At 40.4% G+C, this 17403-nt stretch overlaps 2 protein-coding genes across 2 annotated transcripts in view; both read left to right on the forward strand.

Annotated features, from left to right (window-relative positions):
* Window positions 1-7830, forward strand: part of dnaaf5 (dynein axonemal assembly factor 5) — a 34087-nt gene extending 26257 nt beyond the window's left edge. The window contains exons 10-13 of the mRNA XM_077555723.1: window positions 2766-2916; window positions 5484-5640; window positions 7055-7246; window positions 7475-7830. Of these exons, the coding sequence (XP_077411849.1) occupies window positions 2766-2916; window positions 5484-5640; window positions 7055-7246; window positions 7475-7626 (652 nt within the window). The 3' untranslated portion in view covers window positions 7627-7830. The remainder of the gene's footprint in view (window positions 1-2765; window positions 2917-5483; window positions 5641-7054; window positions 7247-7474) is intronic.
* Window positions 7831-7940: 110 nt separating this feature from the next.
* Window positions 7941-16591, forward strand: LOC144042770 (medium-chain acyl-CoA ligase ACSF2, mitochondrial-like). The gene is made up of 16 exons (XM_077555724.1): window positions 7941-8294; window positions 8635-8830; window positions 10211-10339; window positions 11348-11401; window positions 11480-11598; window positions 11702-11864; window positions 11938-12033; window positions 12167-12318; window positions 13892-13983; window positions 14099-14175; window positions 14245-14352; window positions 14578-14729; window positions 15037-15178; window positions 15334-15444; window positions 15515-15583; window positions 16361-16591. The coding sequence occupies exons 1-16, from the start codon at window positions 8191-8193 to the stop codon at window positions 16409-16411; spliced, it is 1815 nt and encodes a 604-aa protein (XP_077411850.1). The 5' UTR covers window positions 7941-8190; the 3' UTR covers window positions 16412-16591.
* Window positions 16592-17403: the final 812 nt, after the last annotated feature.

Below are 17403 nucleotides of genomic sequence, written 5' to 3' on the forward strand. Positions count from 1 at the left end.
AGATTAGCGGGCCTTTCCACTTGTTAACATATAGGTTCGATGCGACACATGAACCTGTTGAAATATATTTTATCTATTGTTTAGGTCAGTGATTCTCAAGGTGTACCCAGGCTCCCTCTAGTGGTATGCGAAGAAATCACCTAATTATAGTTTAGCTATATTTCACTTAAGTCCAACACAATTGCATTTTGTCTTCAAAACATCTTCTTAAACTTTTATTTAAGTGCAGTTGTATTTGGCCTAATGAATCATGCCGTGTTATTCGTCAAACTAACAAGTAAAGTTAACCACTGTAAAGTAAAAGTATAACAAAGTGAAACTACGTAGCTGAGTGGACATGAACTGGAGATGGAACAAGAAGCAGTCAAGCTCTTTTCATTTTAATGCTAGCCAATTTTATTTTCATTAGCATCTGCTTACTCAAATATAAACGTGTAATTAATTGATGCACAGAAAGTTACATATTTTTAATTAAATCATGCTGTCCATTGCAAACAAAAAAACAAAAAAAACAAGTAAGCAAAAGAAAAAGCTAAAAATGTGACATTTACTGTTACTCTTTAAATCCAAACTATTAAACTTCTGTTCAACTTCAAGTTCCATTTATTTTAAGTTCCCTTTTTTCCATGTTCCCGCATCTGTCCCTTGTGAGTTGTATCTAACTGATTTCGGCATCAGAATGTCTTTAAACTACTTTAATCTTTGGATTTAAACGATAGCTGTGCTATGAGTTACAAAAGTCATCCTTTTCCCTTCCATTCATGCTTTATGGCCTTCATTTTAGTCGAATAATTAATCCCTCACTGCGCTCACACACATACTTCATGTCATCAAGAGGACAATAATAGTAGTGATGGAGATATCTTTCTTCACTTTGTTCTCTGGCCAAAATGACATCATGACAACTGTGCTGCATCACAAGGGAAAATAAAGGTTTTGTCTTTCATCCACACGTAAAGCTGTTGTTTTTATGTGGATTAAAACGGAATCCTAAATAGAAGGTGCACAATGAAAAGTGATGGTGGCAAGTCAAAATCACTTGACCTCATGCACGTGAAGTGAGAAAAGTAAAGGTGACGTCGTCCTCCCATTCCCAATTGTGGAATAACAGAGCAAAGAATGTTCCTGAAACATCAGCAAACTTAAGTAGAGACTTTTTGACATGAGAAGGTGCGATAGACTTATTATGGTCATAAATCGTTTTGGTTTGGAAAGATGAAAACCAGATTTAAAAATGCAGAGTAAAAAATGTCATTCACGGCACACAGTCTCCCCCTACAGGCAGTGCAATGTCAAAGCATGGTGGTCATTGAGTTGTGACATCACCCGTAGAGCCAAAACATGAGCAGGCGGCCAGGCCCTCGGAAATGATTGGAAGTGGAGGACTTTGGGAACTCTGCTAGTGTGTGAGAGGATCTTGGAATGCCTGAGCCAGAATGGAAAAGGGAGGGAGAAGGGAAGAACAGGACTACCAGATGGTCTCTCCTACAGCAAGTGTGGGAAAGTCATTGTGCTAACCCACCGTCTCGCTTTCCCATCTACAAAATTACTTGATTCACGAGATAGTTTACAAAAAAATTACCAGTCAAAGAAAGAAATGATCCTTTTTTTAATACAGAAATCCTGCAAAATTATCACACGAGAATCATGATGGAAGGTCCTCTATTTACCTCTCTTTTGCCTTTTATGGGGAACCCAGCGGATTTTGGCACAAGTGTGTGTGCTTTCACACACTTGTGAGGCGATATTCCACCATCAGTTCATTTGACATAACACAACGGCTTTTAAAGGTCTCACTCTTGTCTTGGAATTGCGGAACTCCCATGCTGTCCAACCTCCGCATCATCTCGAATACCTCCAAAGGAAAAAAACCTGCTGGGTTGACTTCATTTATTTCATTCATGCCTAACAGAGCTGATCGTTATTTTTTTTATTTTACAAATTATTTATTTATTTCATTCTTTAAAAAAAAAAGAAAGGTGGCAGAAAGAAGTAAAACTTTTAGCATCTGCTCCTAACTAACACGAAATGAATGACAGCTGTTCTATTTCTGGGTCTGGTGTGAAAAGCAAAGGTGAATCAAGGCTGGATCTTCTGTTACGGCTCGATTTCAAAAGTGCTGTGTCATGTGGACATTTTTGTCTAACCCATAGAAGGTCATTTGAGCTAGGGTACTATTTTTCCTTAAATCTATGTTACATTCGATTTGTAAATCGGTCTGAGAAATAAGGTGGTTAACTCATTCACTGCCATTGACGGCTAGAGACGTCAAAATTTCATTTGAACTTTTTTTTTACTAGTTTCACTAGTTTTTTTCCACTTTTGTTAACAAGAGTATGAGAACCTAGAAAAAATATTGTACATTTAGAACAGATATAAAATTTGTGATTAATCGTGAGTTAACTATTGAAGTCATGCGATAATTTAAATTTAAAAAAATCGTCTGACACCCCTAATTTTTTAATAATGTTTTCTTTTCTTTTTAAAAATAAATAAATAAAATTTGTAATTAATCACATGACTTCACTAGTTAATCACACATTTTATATCTGTTCTAAATGTACAGTACATTTTTTCCTAGGTTTTCATGCTCTTGTTAACAAAAGTGGGCGGGGGGGGGGAGGTGAAACTAAAAGAAATAGTTCAAATGAATTTTCGACGTCTATAGTCGTCAATGGCAGTGAATGAGTTAAAAAAAAGGCAGATTTTAAAATGAGATACTTGAATTCCAACACAGCTGCAACAAAAACAAATCTTTCTTCCAGACTTTTTCGAGCTGAGTCTCAGAAGTTCCTTGGTGACGTGCTGCTTCCTAACCTGGTATGGCGAGCTGGCCGCACTGCCGCTGCTCTGCGGACCGCCGCCCTCAGCTGTCTGCTGGCACTGCTGCATGGAGGTGGCATCACGCCGCAACAGGTACACACTCGCTGATTTTGGTCCTGTACGTTGTAATTATGTGCCAGAATGACATAATTACCGATGTGCCTGAGAAGTGTTTCAAAACTATTGACTGATGCGTTAACCATTCAGTATAGTCCGCTGACAATGTATAAATCCCTGCATAGTGATTATGGAGTAAGAAATGAGTGAATGATTCCAAACAGACTTAATGCGTCTTAAACTCTTTCCCAGGAGCCGTGTGATTGGTTCCTTCATGCGCCAATCAGCCGCCATCTTTAAGCGCTTATGTCATAGAGTGGGCAGCAGGTGCATACGGGGGGCAAGCGGGTTCAAATACCTTTTTGTTGTTGGGGAACAACGCTGCCCCTGTTCTGCAGTGCTTGTTCTGCTCTCGTCCCTGCACCTGCCTGTCGGCGCATGTGTCCAGTCACTGTCGTCTGGAAAAATACAGAGAACGATGTTTTGAGTTTTTTGGTTTAGCTCTTTGACTGCCAGACGTTTTCAGAAAAGGGATGCCGTGGGTGCCAGCCGATTTAAGCATTTTTGACTGATCTTTCAAGGTCCACAGAAAATTATGTGTTTGGACTATGGAAACACACATACTACCGAATGAAAGATTGGACTCTTATCTTTCATCAGAAAAAAAAAGTTTGTTTCTACCTTATTCCGTTCTTCAGTAATCAACAATAGAAAATGGTTAGTTTCACCTCTGTTTTGAAAAAAAACGTCTTTTAACGTCTTTGGCACTCCTCCATAGGATTTTACTAAACGTTATTTAACGTTTTTGGCAGTCAAAGAGTTAATTACAGGCTATTGCTTTAGTTTGCTTACAGTGGAAGGGCATTATCAGTTGGTGGTGGTAATCAAGATGGTTTATTAACCACCAATAAACCACATAGAATAAAAACGAGGAAGGACAATACATTAGGTACAGTCATATTTTGTGCTCATATTATCCATGTGCGATGTCAGCATGGTCACAGAACAAATTCAACTTTATCTCAAGTCACCATTTTAAGAAACAGTGTCATCTAAGTTTAGCCAGGGTTGTTCGCGGGAGATTCTTGGCCACTCAGTGTGCGAGTGTGAGTACTTCCCAGATGTACACGCATACACACGCATACATCATCTGGCTGCCCTCACGCGTGCGGCGTGACCAAAGTGCCTCACACGCCCCGTCCCATTCACACGTCTCGGGCAGACAGCTGGATGGACCACGCGGGTGTTAAGGCGCTCCTTTCATATAGTTTCTTCCTGTGAGAACAATTAACAGCTTCGGTGCCTTCTTGCGCTCGCTGAGGTCATGCAGCGTCCCTTTTTTTTCTTGCCAACTTCTCTTGGCTTTCCCTCAAGCTACAGTATCAACTATTGTACATCAAGGGGGTCATTCTTGGGAGTTCATTTTAAGTAAAAATTGTCAAGAAAGGCCGACGGTCTATCACTACATGTTCAAACTGAAATGTAATAATTTACTTAGTTGAGGTAATATATCTAATATAAAAGTAGAAAATGCTCTCTATTCTAATAAAGGCCTTATTCCTAAAAATAATGTTGTCATTTGTGCAAATAAAGGCCTCATATCAATTTAAAGTTTTACCTATTATTAACCCTCTGGCACTTTCTGCACTTAAATAAAAGACATATCAACAAAATATAAAAAGTCATTTGTACAAATGGGCCTCTCTTTAATAAGCACCTTGCCTCCCATTAGCACCTCCTAGCCTTATCTGCAGTTTAAAAAAGTGCTATTTGTTTATGTAAAGATTTTAAGTACAAGTAAAGGCCTCCTATCTAACTAATGCCTTACCACTAATAAATATTTGTACTCTCTGCAGATGAGTGCAACAATAGAATGTTATCAAATCTTTCTTTTTTTTCCCGCCAATGAGCCTCATATTAAAAACAAAGAAACAAAAAACATGTTACCTAGATTAGAAAACTGCCTGGTCCCCTTTGCAAAAAAAAACCCTAAAACAAATAAAAATGTCAATTACAAAAAAGTATTTCGTACAAATAGGCATCTACTTTAATAAACACATTACCTCCTAAAAACACTGCATTAACATTATTTATATAAATTGAAGAAAACAAATTACAATATTTGTTCTCCTCTCTAATTAATACTTTCAAAAATATCATCAAATATGTACATATATAAAACAGTACTTTACAAATAAAGGCCTCCTATTTAATAAACATTCCAACGCTGCTGCCCCCGCAACACAACCCCGGATAAGCGGTAGTGGATGGATGGATGAATGGATGGATATTTAATAAACAACTAGTATTCTACAGTTGAGTATATTACAATGAGAAGTCAATTCTTCAAATAAGACTTTTCTCACTGAAAACAAAGCCTTACTTCCAATAATCACACATCACTCTTTACAAGTGAGTAAATATACAATTAAGTATTCATTCAAAAAAAAAAATATTTTTCCAAATAAAGGTCTGCCCTCTAATAAACGCCTTATCTCTAATAAAGATCCAGGCCTTTTTGTAGTAAACAATGGCCCTAACCCTAATAGATTCCGAATGTACTTTATATTTCTCAGAATTGCTAAATGTTGTGTGGTTTTCAGCTACTGTGTATGGAGGAGAAGCTGTCACCTCAGGTGTTGTCGTCCCTGGACGAGGACTCCCCGATGAGCCGACTGTTGGCCTGTCGCACGCTGTCCACCATCCTCAAACTGGTGGCATCCAGTCTGCGCGAAGAATCCCTCAACAAGATCTACCCTGGTACGTTCAAACAACATCAGCATGCACACTATCGCCACTCTTATATTCATTATTTGGGATGTGCGTGTGGCTAGAAAGCAAAGCGTGGAGAGCACTGGCGGAGCGAGAGGGGAGGCTGGGGTGGCACCGTGCCCCTGCTTCTCCTCCATACATATTTTTTAGCAATCAGACGCCTACTAATTGTTATGCCCCTCCTGCACAGTCGCTGGCGCTATTTACCATAAAATGTGGAAATCCACCTCACTAAGAGTCTGGAGAAGAAGAATCTCCCGAGTCTAATCAAGATGACATGTTTTTGGCAATGTTATGTTGGGTTCCTCGTGAGTGACTGTTTAAAATAACTTTACAGTATGTTCAGCTAGATTGTTTTGGACGGACCTCAAAAAGTTCATGTTGTTTTGCACAAGCTAAATATAAGTGCAAAAGCTGAATGACGAACAGAAACGTGAAACAGAACATATATACAGTGGAACCTCGGAGTTCAAACGTCTCGGAACTCGTACAGATTGGACTTTAACCCAAAAATCGGAGTAAAAAAATGCCACGGAGTTTGAACACCCAATCAAAGTAAGCTAAGCCGAACGTACCTTGTAAACGGGTAGGCGAGTGAAGCCGAGCAAAGCCAAACAATGCTGAAAGCTCAAGTTGCGGTAGTTGAGACGATGCACTGATCATTTCCAGTCAGATCGTGAATACTCCCGGAGGTGCTCCATACTCGCGAGTGCATTTTGATTTTTTCACAACAATTTTTTTCGACATGAGCCCAAAGAAAGACAACAGTGCCAGTGGCAGCAAAGAAAAACATACAGTGCTATGAACCACAGTGGAAAGAGATTATCGCGCAGTTGTAACTACTGTCACTAATTCTATAAATATTGGCACGAGGACCCCCATTAGCTGTTCAACAACGTGCTGACGTTAAACAACGCACGCAAGGACCGCTTAGTAGTCTAACAATATGACCAATGTAAAATACACAAACTCAGCACTGAATTAAAGCTAGCATTAACATAGCATTTATCATCCACTGATGCCATCACACCACAACAAAAAAGGTAAGGTATTTTTTATTGTTTAAATACTGTACTGTACTGTAATGTAAAAAAAAAAAAACATAAATAGAAATTAAAATGGGAATTTTCTGTTTTTGGAGCTTAGGAACGGATTAATTACATTTACATGATTTCCTATGGGGAAAAATGTTTCGGAGGTTGAACAATTTGGACTTTGAACACTTTGCAAGAACGAATTATGTTCAAACTCTGAGGTAGCACTGTGTGTGTGTGTGTGTATATATATATATATATATATAAGTTTAGAATTTTGTATCCTTATACAGAATGAGTACTTTTACTTTTATACGAGTATCTGTACTTGTAATCAAGTACTTGCCACCTGTGCTTTCCCGACGCAGAGCTGGTGAAGCGTCTGGATGACAACAGCGAGGACGTGCGTCGCGAGGCCCTTCAGGCTCTCAGCCTGTGGTTGTCCAGTTTGGGTGGCAACTACAACGTGCAACTGTGCACCTCGCACCTGCAGTTCCTTTTCCAGCAGCTCCTCCTGCACTTGGACGACCCTGACAGCTCCATGCAAGACCAAGTGCTCGGTGTGGACGAATACGCACAACTATTTTGTTTAAATAATAATAATAATATCAACCTCTCTTTTTATTGCACTATTGATGTTTTAATCACTCAGCACTTTTGAATTACATTTTAATGTATGAAAGCTGCTATATAAATAAAGTTTCGGTTTGATATGACAAGCCAAAAGACAAGCGCATACAATAATGAATAAGAGTAATAAAATGCGTATTGTTATTGTTTGTTTGCAGAAGTGCTGAAAGCTGGCAGCTCGGTCCTTCCAGATATTCTTAAGAAAGAAGTGGAAGCCGTGAGGGAGAAACATCGCACTTGTCAACACTGCGACCGACTGCTGCAACACATCAACTCCATAAACGCACACACGGGCGACAAACCCACTTAATGACCACAACATGTTATTATTATTTAACTACAATTCTTTGAACCCGCAGGCCTTGTTTTTATTCTGTTCTCGTTTTACTACCCTTTCAGCTTGTCGCTTGCTGATGACATCATCAGTATTTTCAGTCGCTGCTGGACGTTGAGAAGAACACAAATGTAGATGTTGTGCGATGAAAATAAAGCTGGATTTTTGTTTGATAAAAAAGTTTCAAAGTTCTGACAATATCTACCGTATCTATCTGTGTGTTGCCCCTTGAGGATTATTGAGGTAGTACATGAGCTAATCATGCTTGATGTCTTTATGGTGTCTCTTTTTGACAAGCTTCTTCAACCTGTTTTTTTTAATTCAAACTCACGTCTACACTTTGGATGTGTGGCAAGTGGTCCAGACTCCAGAGGTCAATTCTGCCATGGTTACAAATGGTTAATGGTTACAAATTCACACTTAGTGATTAATTATTCTTGGAAAGTTGGCAAAGCATCCACTCATTTTTTTTTCCTGGAGTGCGGACGAACCTGACATTTCTCTCACTGTCAGCAGATTAATTTGCTTTCACCTGGAATAATGTCATCACTTGTTTGTTTGTCGCGGTGTGCTTCAAGTGCCAGATTTGCTTGCGGACTTGAACGGAGCGCGACGTGGAGGTCAAAGTGGCTCCAGCGGGGTCGGTAAGTTTAATTGAAAGCCCTAAATCTACTTTTACAGCATTAGCTCTAATATTTTTACTCCATGAAATTGTATTCATTTTTTCCCCAAAAAATCTATTTCTCTTGGCTGTGCTGCTGCTATATCGGGCAGATTTATTTTTTCTTTAATCCAATGGTATCTGCCCAGAGGTTTTGCAATCAGTAGCATTGGGCGATTACAGTTTTAACATGACGCACTATTGGCAGGGTTTGGGAATCCAGGTTCAGAACGTCAAAACCCAGGAACAGTCTCCCGCTGAAGGCCCAGGTAGCAAATGCACGGGCCACCACTGCTGAATCCAGATTTGTTTGACGTGCGCAGGTGGCTGCACGTGGACCATCCTCCATGCCGACCGTCTCTGAGCAGCAGCTACGTCCATGGCACGTCCACCGTCTCGCTGCTGTCCATGACGATGGGGCAGAGCCTGGAGGCCGCCGCCCAACTCTGGCCCCAGCGTGAAGCTGTCGTCTTCCTGCAGGACGGCGTCAGGAAAACCTTTGAGTGCTTTCAGCAGGATGTATGTCTGCAAGGGAACGCAAATGTGAAGTTAAACACCTAAACTGTAGGCCTACGTATTTTATCTTTCTTTTTTTATTGTACTCTATACTGTACATGACTACAGTACACAGTAGGGAGACCAGGGCGAGTTGTATCACTTTTTATACTTTTATATATTTCTTGGAATCAATACATAATATATAAACAAAATGTGTACCAGATGAAAGACCAGTCTTAGGTATATTTTTTGTATTTATGTCATTTTCATACTTTGTGTCAGTGCAGAGTTATAAGCCATCAAATAGTGGGAGTGAACATACGACATGTTACCCCACCAATGGGTAAGTTGTCACACTGTATGGGGTAAGATGTCACACTGGATTTTGCAACTAATAAAACAAAGACAAAATTATCCTTGTTCTTCTGGGGGGGAGGGGGGATAATTGTTTATCATTGATCTTGAAAATGTACCATAGTCATCTTTAACATAAAATATTATGAAATAGATTAAAGTCCTTATGAGCTGCTGGCTTGTAGGTCATAGCGCTCGGCTTCAAATGCCTGTTTTGCTTCCCTCAAACTGGAAATTTTTGATTAAATTGATTATTGTTATTAATACATTTTTATTTTATTTAATAAAGCATTTTGTTTAATGGATGGTTCATCATGAAACTTAAACAAGTCCTGATACGTGGGCACACTGTAGACAATTCCATCAAAAATTGGAAAATCTAGCAAACTAATTTCCTCACTCTTCAGACTGATCATCTGAAGAACAATTCTGGCAACACATAAACTGAGTTGCCCGAGGCACAATTTTCATTGTCCCATTTGCATATATGACAACAAACCCCAAAATGATTGAGACAAGTTGACCCAAATTACCATGTTGGCTAATACTTGCTCTAGTTTAAAGTTAGCTTAAAAGAGAGCAGTGACTGAGGCATGACAAGATGCCTGAATCTCTCCTCTAACAAGTCCACATGTTTTGCTGCTAGAATGTGTCTATGTACGACGCCCGTTTCAAAATATATGAAGTTGAATTTTTTTTACTTTGGTTTGTGCAAAACATAACTGCAACTAATCTTGGATCACAATGTGCTATTCTTTTCTCAGACAGTACACAACCCCTGACCATTTATACGAACAAAACTAATATTTTAGTTTTTCGTTGCGTCCTCTGGTGGAGAAGAAAATTGCAATGTGACAACATACCCGTGATACAAAGCCCTGGTCTCCCTACAACATTTTATTTTTTTAAACAGGCTGTATGCAAAACTGCAAGTGCCACACTTAAAGTTTGCTTTGTATTTCACGTTTTAAAAGTTATCAATGTTATTCATACTCAATTCAGCAATTCTCAGGCGTTCCAGTGGTACTCATACGTGATGTTGTGCAGGTGGACCAGGTGGCGGCAGGGCTCCTGGCTCTAGGCCTGCAGCGAGGTGACCGTCTAGGGATTTGGGGACCCAACATGTACGAATGGATCCTCTTCCAGTTTGCTTCAGCCAAGGCGGGAATCATTCAGGTCAGCCTAAGCGGATGCAGTTCATTCTGTATATGACATGACTGAGCAGGACTTTGAACTCTTTGTATGTATTATCTCTGCCAAGGACGTTAAAGGCGAAGACAAGTCAAAAATGTTCTGTACAGTAAGAATATGTTGTACGTAGCACCACTAGTTTAAACATGTTATTTTGATTACGGTAATATTGCGTTTGTGGAATATGAGTTAAGCAGCAAATACATTTACATATACATTTATCCATTGTAGGGGGTGGCCATTTTGACACTTGTTGTCGACTGAAAATGACATCACATTAGCTAAGGGCTCGGGTAACAACCAATCACGGCTCACCTGTTTTCTGATTTTGATTATGTAACAGTTGCAAGCTGAGCCATAATTGGTCATTACCTGAGCATACTTATTTAATATACTTGCTGAATACACAACAATAAAAATATCAAACAATATTGTATCATGCTAAATGTAGCAATAGAAAAATATATGATATCAAAATGAATTAGTGGTGGTTGGCTTTTATGGACCTCACTCTGCTTCATCTATCCTTCCTTCTTTTAGTCCTTCCTCTGGTCTCTTGATTACTCGCTAATTCTGTTGGAATTCAGATGTTTCTGGGGTTGGTGAAAGATTCTGGATTTGTAACTCTGTGGGTGGAGGGCGATGCCTGGTTGGTGTTGGATTTCACTTTGCTCCATCTTTCCTTCCTTTGATCCTTCCTCCGGTCTCCTGACAACTTCACAACTCTGGTTAAGGGTTTCAGATTTCAGGTGTATTGAAGAGCACAAACTCGCACGCACACATACACAAGCATGCCACACACGCACGCACCAAAAAATGAAGAGCAATGATGATGACTGTCTGCCGAATGAATAATACTGAGCTCTCTCAAGAACAAACAAAAATTGTGAGCTCCATCATGATTAGTTTAGTGTTAGTAATTGTGTATAGATAGTGCAGGTGTTCCTAATGTTGTGGCCTGTGTAACATACTGTAACTTTTTGTACCCGGCAGGTGTCCTTAAACCCGGCCTATCAGCTCAAGGAAGTAGAGTTCACACTCAGAAAGGTTGTTGTTATATTTCCTACTATGCTTAACACATGTATGAATACATTCAGTGACGTCGTGCTTCTTGTTGTCCTTCAGGTGCAGTGTAAAGCGGTTGTTTGTCCCAGCAGCTTTAAGACACAAAAGTTCTGTGAGATGTTGCGACAGATCTGCCCGGAGATCAACACTTCGCCGCCGGGAGCCATCCACAGCTCCAGGTTCCACAGAAACAACAAAATAATGATTATTTTTTTTTTAAATAGCCGTCATGATGTTACAGGTCAAATTGATCCTGCGTCCTTAACAAGCGCGTCCCTTAAGGTTGCCAGACCTGCGCATGGTGATAGTGACGGACACGCGTGAGGCGGGCATGCTACACGTGGACGACGTTTTCCAAGCGGCGGAGAGTCGTCACCGGCGCCAGCTGAGCGAGCTTCACGGCAAGCTGTCGTGCGACGACGCCATCAACATTCAGTTCACCTCCGTGAGACCGGCCACCCTCTGTTTTTGGTGTCGTGACCTCTTGTGACATCACACCTCCCCCCCCCTTCTTTCAGGGCACCACTGGCAGCCCCAAGGGAGTCACGCTGTCCCACCACAACGTGGTCAACAACGGCTACTTTGTGGGACTCAGAGCGGGTTACGACTGGAGGGTAAGTGATACTTGTTCATAAAAGCAAAAAATGTTTTACCAAGGAACAGCTTGTAACCTAAAAACTCCTAAATTAGGGTAGCACTTCATAAAGATGCAGCATTGCACCAACCTGTTGGACTTTTCTCCATCAGCCTCAGGTGCGGGTGTGTATGCCGGTGCCCATGTACCACTGTTTCGGTTCGGTGGTGGGAGGCCTCTGTATGGCCCTGCACGGCATCACGCTGGTCTTTCCCTCCACCGCCTACGACATCCAAGCCAACCTGGAGGCCATTCATAAGGAAAAGTATCAGATGCTTCTTATTTGTCTTACTCATCTAATAATGAATTTGTTTAGTATTGTGCTGTGCAGGGGACGGACAACTGTACCACACCTTGACATCAATATTTTGCACCTGTAATGTGAAAATATACAAGTATATTAACAATCATGCAAAACAAATAAATAAAATTATTGTGACTTTATATACAAAAATATATCAAATAAGACCCCAGCATTTAAAAAATAAGCAAACTAAAGAATCAATATAAAAATGTGAAATACGAAAATGAGGGAACATTGTTTAAAAAAAAACAATTTGATGATAGATTTCTGTATCAAAAACTATATAAAACTGTGTATATATTTTAAATGATACAAATAGAAACTATAAATTACTTAAGAAGACATCAAACTGGAATTGAATAATACAGTATAAATATAATACATTTTACAACCAATTTTTTTAAGAAGTGTTGCCTTTCATAGGTACTTAACTAAAGCTACCGAAATATTTCAATTTAAAATTAAGTATTTTGTATACCTAACCGTTTCGACATGTCATCATTGCTCTCTCTCTCTCTCTTTTTCTTTTTTTTTGTATGTGCGTGAGTATGTGCATGTGTGGGTGTGCTTGTGTGCGTGTTAGTGTGTACTCATTAATTCACCTAAAACCTATTAAAAATCCCATACCGTTCACCTAAACCGAATACTTCAGAATCCAGCTAGAGTCGTGAGGTTGTCAGGAGACCCGAGGAAGGATCAAAGAAAAGAAAAGAAAGTGAAATGCAGAACCGACCAGACATCACCTACTACCCACCGGGTTACCAACCAGAATCTTTCACCAACCCCAGAAATATCTAAATTCCAACAAATTAGGGAGACCACAAGAGACCAAAGGAAAGACTGAGGAAAGGAAGGAAGGATAGATGAAGCAGAGTGAGATCCACAGATATCAGCTTCCACCGATTCAACGACCAGAGGAAGAAGCAGATTGTGTTTGAATTTCGATAGATGCTGGTGTGGTGGATCTGGCATGCATGAAAACCTCCACCAAAGAGGGGAGCCGTCAGGACAGAGCAAGCACAACCCCCGGGCCCCGCAGGGGCCAGCGGCTGGAGAGCAAACCCAGGAGCCAGGAGCGCCCCCCAACACAGCCCGCGCCCCAAGCCCAACGCAGCAGAACGGGGCACGGCAGACCCACCAGGCACCCCACCGGCCCACAGCCCCCGCTCCCCCCACCCTCACCACAAAAGCCCCACCCACCCGTACGTTGACTGTATAGTTATTAAATGAAGGCAAAAGACATGATCGGACACTTGTACATGGTGGCTAAATCAGCAGATGCTAACTGTTACCACATGCAAAATGTGGGGGAAATAATCTGTTTGGTTCGTTTGTGCTGATACGGTTTAATAGATATTACACAGTTGAATTTAATAACTGACCAACACCATAAAAGAAGACTTTTAGGATCATCAAAAGTACAATGTATAACTAATGCTGCGTTCAGCGAGTACATAATGTGAATTCACTTATTATATTAACTCGTGACTGAAAAAAAACAACAACAACCGACATATGATTTTTTGCCTTGAAGGTGCAATTTCTTGTATGGCACTGCCACCATGTACACGGACCTGCTGGGCCAGCCAGATTTGGAAACGTACGATTTGTCCTCAATGGAAGGTGGTAAGACAACCCAAAACCACTGGCTGCCAGTTTCAATTCTTATTTTTTTTTCTTCAAATTCTTAATATTTGTAATAATATTGAATTGAATGTGTTGATACACTGTTGTGCTTTAGGCATCATTGGGGCGTCCCCGTGCACCCCAGAGCTTGTGACCGAAGTGAGGACAAAGCTGAACATGAACGATATCATGGTGAGCCACATGATTAGGTACACTGAAGTTCTCTGATGATGTCACTAGAGAGTGTGGTGTGTTGAACAGATCGGCTACGGCACCACGGAGAACAGCCCCATCACCTTCTTGGGTTTCCCGCTCGACAATGACGACCTCAAGCTCCACACGGTCGGCTGTGTCATGCACCACGTCGAGGTAGGGACTCTATTTATTCTATTTTTTTATACAAGCCGGATGTCCCCAAAATTTGAAATTCTATTTTTTTATACAGGCCGGGTGTCCCCAAAATTTGAAATGTGAAAATATTGGAGTAACTGTTGAGCCACATTCGAGTTTTAAAAACTACAAATAGACGACAAAACGATGCCCGATTTTTGAGGGAGAGCCTTGAGATGACTCATTCCTCACACTTTACGGCAGGCCAAGGTGGTGGACGTGGACACGGGTCAGACAGTCCCGCTGGGGGCCACGGGAGAGCTGCTGATCCGGGGAAGCTGCGTCATGCACGGGTACTGGGACGAACCCGAAAAGACCCACCAGGTTCTCAGCACGGACCGCTGGTACAGGACGGGGTGAGGCCGTCAATACCGCACACATGTCCTGTGCCGGCAAAACTACAGTACTACAAAAATAGTGACTTAATTAAAATACATTGCACATAAAAGTTAAATTCTAATTGCCTAAATAAATGTTTAAAAACAAATATTAAAGCTAAATACAACTGAGCTGTGCTTGGGCAGTGATTATAGCGCATACCTCTAGAGGGAGCCTGTCTGCCACAACGGAGGAAATGACAGATTTCGTACTCTCCTCAATAGTTAGTGCAGTTTTGAGTATCCTCCGAGCACGTGGTAGTGAACATGTTGCTTGTGTTGGCAGCGACGTGGCCAGCCTGAACGCGCTGGGCTACTGCGCCGTCAGGGGCCGCATCAAGGACATGATCATCCGAGGGGGAGAGAATATCTACCCTGCTGAGATCGAGACGTTTCTCTACACCCATGACAAAGTGCACGAGGTGCAGGTACGAACGCTAATTGTTAAATTTTAAAGAAGTGGACAAGCCCTTTGATTTTTTCCTGATTTGATCATCCGGCTCACTGAGCATTTCTCGGAAATCCTAGAAGATTTGAATTTGTTGCATTGGTTTAAGATGCAAATGTTGATGTTGTCTCCAAGGTGGTGGGAGTGAAAGATGAGCGTCTGGGGGAGCAGGTGTGCGCTTGCATCAGGCTCAAGGAAGGACAAACGTGCACGACGGACGAGATTAAAACTTTCTGCAAAGGCCAGGTGACGTCACAGACGTTGAACAGCGTCGACTTTTTGGACTTTACGCAGGCTGATGGTTTTTATCTTTCAGATTTCACACTTCAAAATCCCTCACTACGTGGTGTTTGTGGACAGCTACCCCTTGACCGCCTCCAGAAAGGTGAGACGAGGAACTTTTGTGCTGAATGGCCACATTTACATTTTTAAACGTATGGAGCCCCTCTGATAAATCTGAATTTTATTTTATTTTTTTGCTAGTCTGTAGGCTACCCACAGTTAAGTAATCTGTTCCCACAGTTTACTAATCTGTTCCCACAGTTTACTAATCTGTACCCACAGTTTAGCAATCTGTTCCCACAGTTTACTAATCTGTACCCACAGTTTAGCAATCTCTTCCCACAGTTTACTAATCTGTACCCAGTTTAGCAATCTCTTCCTACAGTTTACTCATCTGTACCCACAGTTAAACAATCTGTTCCCACAGTTTACTAATCTGTTCCCACACTGTATAATCTGTACCCACAGTTTAGCAATCTGTTCCCACAGTTTACTAATCTGTACCCACAGTTAAGCATGACAATAAGAAACAATGTTTGTTTTTTTTCATACCCTGGCACCAGAGGGGCTCCGTAAAAACGCACCCTCAGACAACAAACAACAAAATCTTAACACGCAAGTGGGGAAATGTGTTATTGTCCGATGAATCGAGGTTGATAAGTAACTAACTCTAAGTAACTAAATATCTCAGGCAATGTAAAATAATGCACACAAAAAAAAGTCAGGAAAAGCCTACAAGAACATCTGAACTTTATTTAGTGTTGTTTATTTAAATGGAGGCAGGAGTAGTAACTCTCATTTAATACGAGTTTGAATGTGACCACAAGCCGCATCCCCTGTATGTAATGGTGGCACTAAGATGGCTGCTCTTTCCTTCTAGATCAAGAAGAATGTATTAAAGGTGGACATGGAGAAGCATCTGGGCTTGTAGCTTGGAAACTTTGACTTGGGGAAAAAAGCGGAAGTACAAATCCGAAGAAGCCGACGTGTGATAAGCTCACTAAAGGACACAAGACTGTTTTCAGAAACAATCCAAAAAAAGAAAAAGAAACAAAGAACAAAAAAAACAAAAAAAGAAACAATCAATAAAGACAAATGGGAGGTATACTGTATTTTTGTTGTTTAATTATTACTTTTAAATTCTATGGTTTATATACATTATAGCTATAAGTATCTAGCTTGTTAAAAAGAACACAGTAAAAATCTCTCTCTCTCTATATATATATATACATACTCTAAAATTGGGGGGTGCTATTGTTCTGAAGCACCCCCAAAAATGGCCAAAACACGCGTCTGCTTTGGGCTATTAGACCAAACCATTAAAAAGGTGTATTTCCACCATTGAACTATATGCCAGTTTACATTGTATTACTTTTGTACAAAGTAAACACACACTTGATGGTAAAATAAATATACACACCATTGCAAAATAAAGACACACGTCATTGTATAATACACCCACATGCGGTGACAGAACCCAACTTCCTCAATCATACCACATGAACTGTGCAGTGGGATAGTGGTCAGACCCTCAGAGTGAGCAGTACCATATTGAATCGAATTGTATTCACACTAAATCAAACCAAATCTATTTGTTCAAAACCCCATACATTTTTTATGTATCAGAGATCAATTTAAAACATGTATTCAAACATAATTAAGTTATTATTATTTGTATTAAAAATGTAAAATTAGCAAATTAAAAATACATGAGAAAAATAAATGTTGCATATCAATCAATTTATTAATTTTTTAATCAGTTTATCTTTCCATCTGTTGCACCTTGATGAGTGTTGTGGTATTACATCTTCCTGTTGAGGTTCATATGTGGTGTCTTTTTTTGTATGAGCTTCAACCTGTTTTTATTTCAAACTCCAAGCTGCACTTTGGATCTGTAGCAAGTGATCCGGAGGTCAACACTCA

Source organism: Vanacampus margaritifer, chromosome 2 (assembly GCF_051991255.1).
Source record: "Vanacampus margaritifer isolate UIUO_Vmar chromosome 2, RoL_Vmar_1.0, whole genome shotgun sequence".
NCBI lineage: Eukaryota > Metazoa > Chordata > Actinopteri > Syngnathiformes > Syngnathidae > Vanacampus > Vanacampus margaritifer.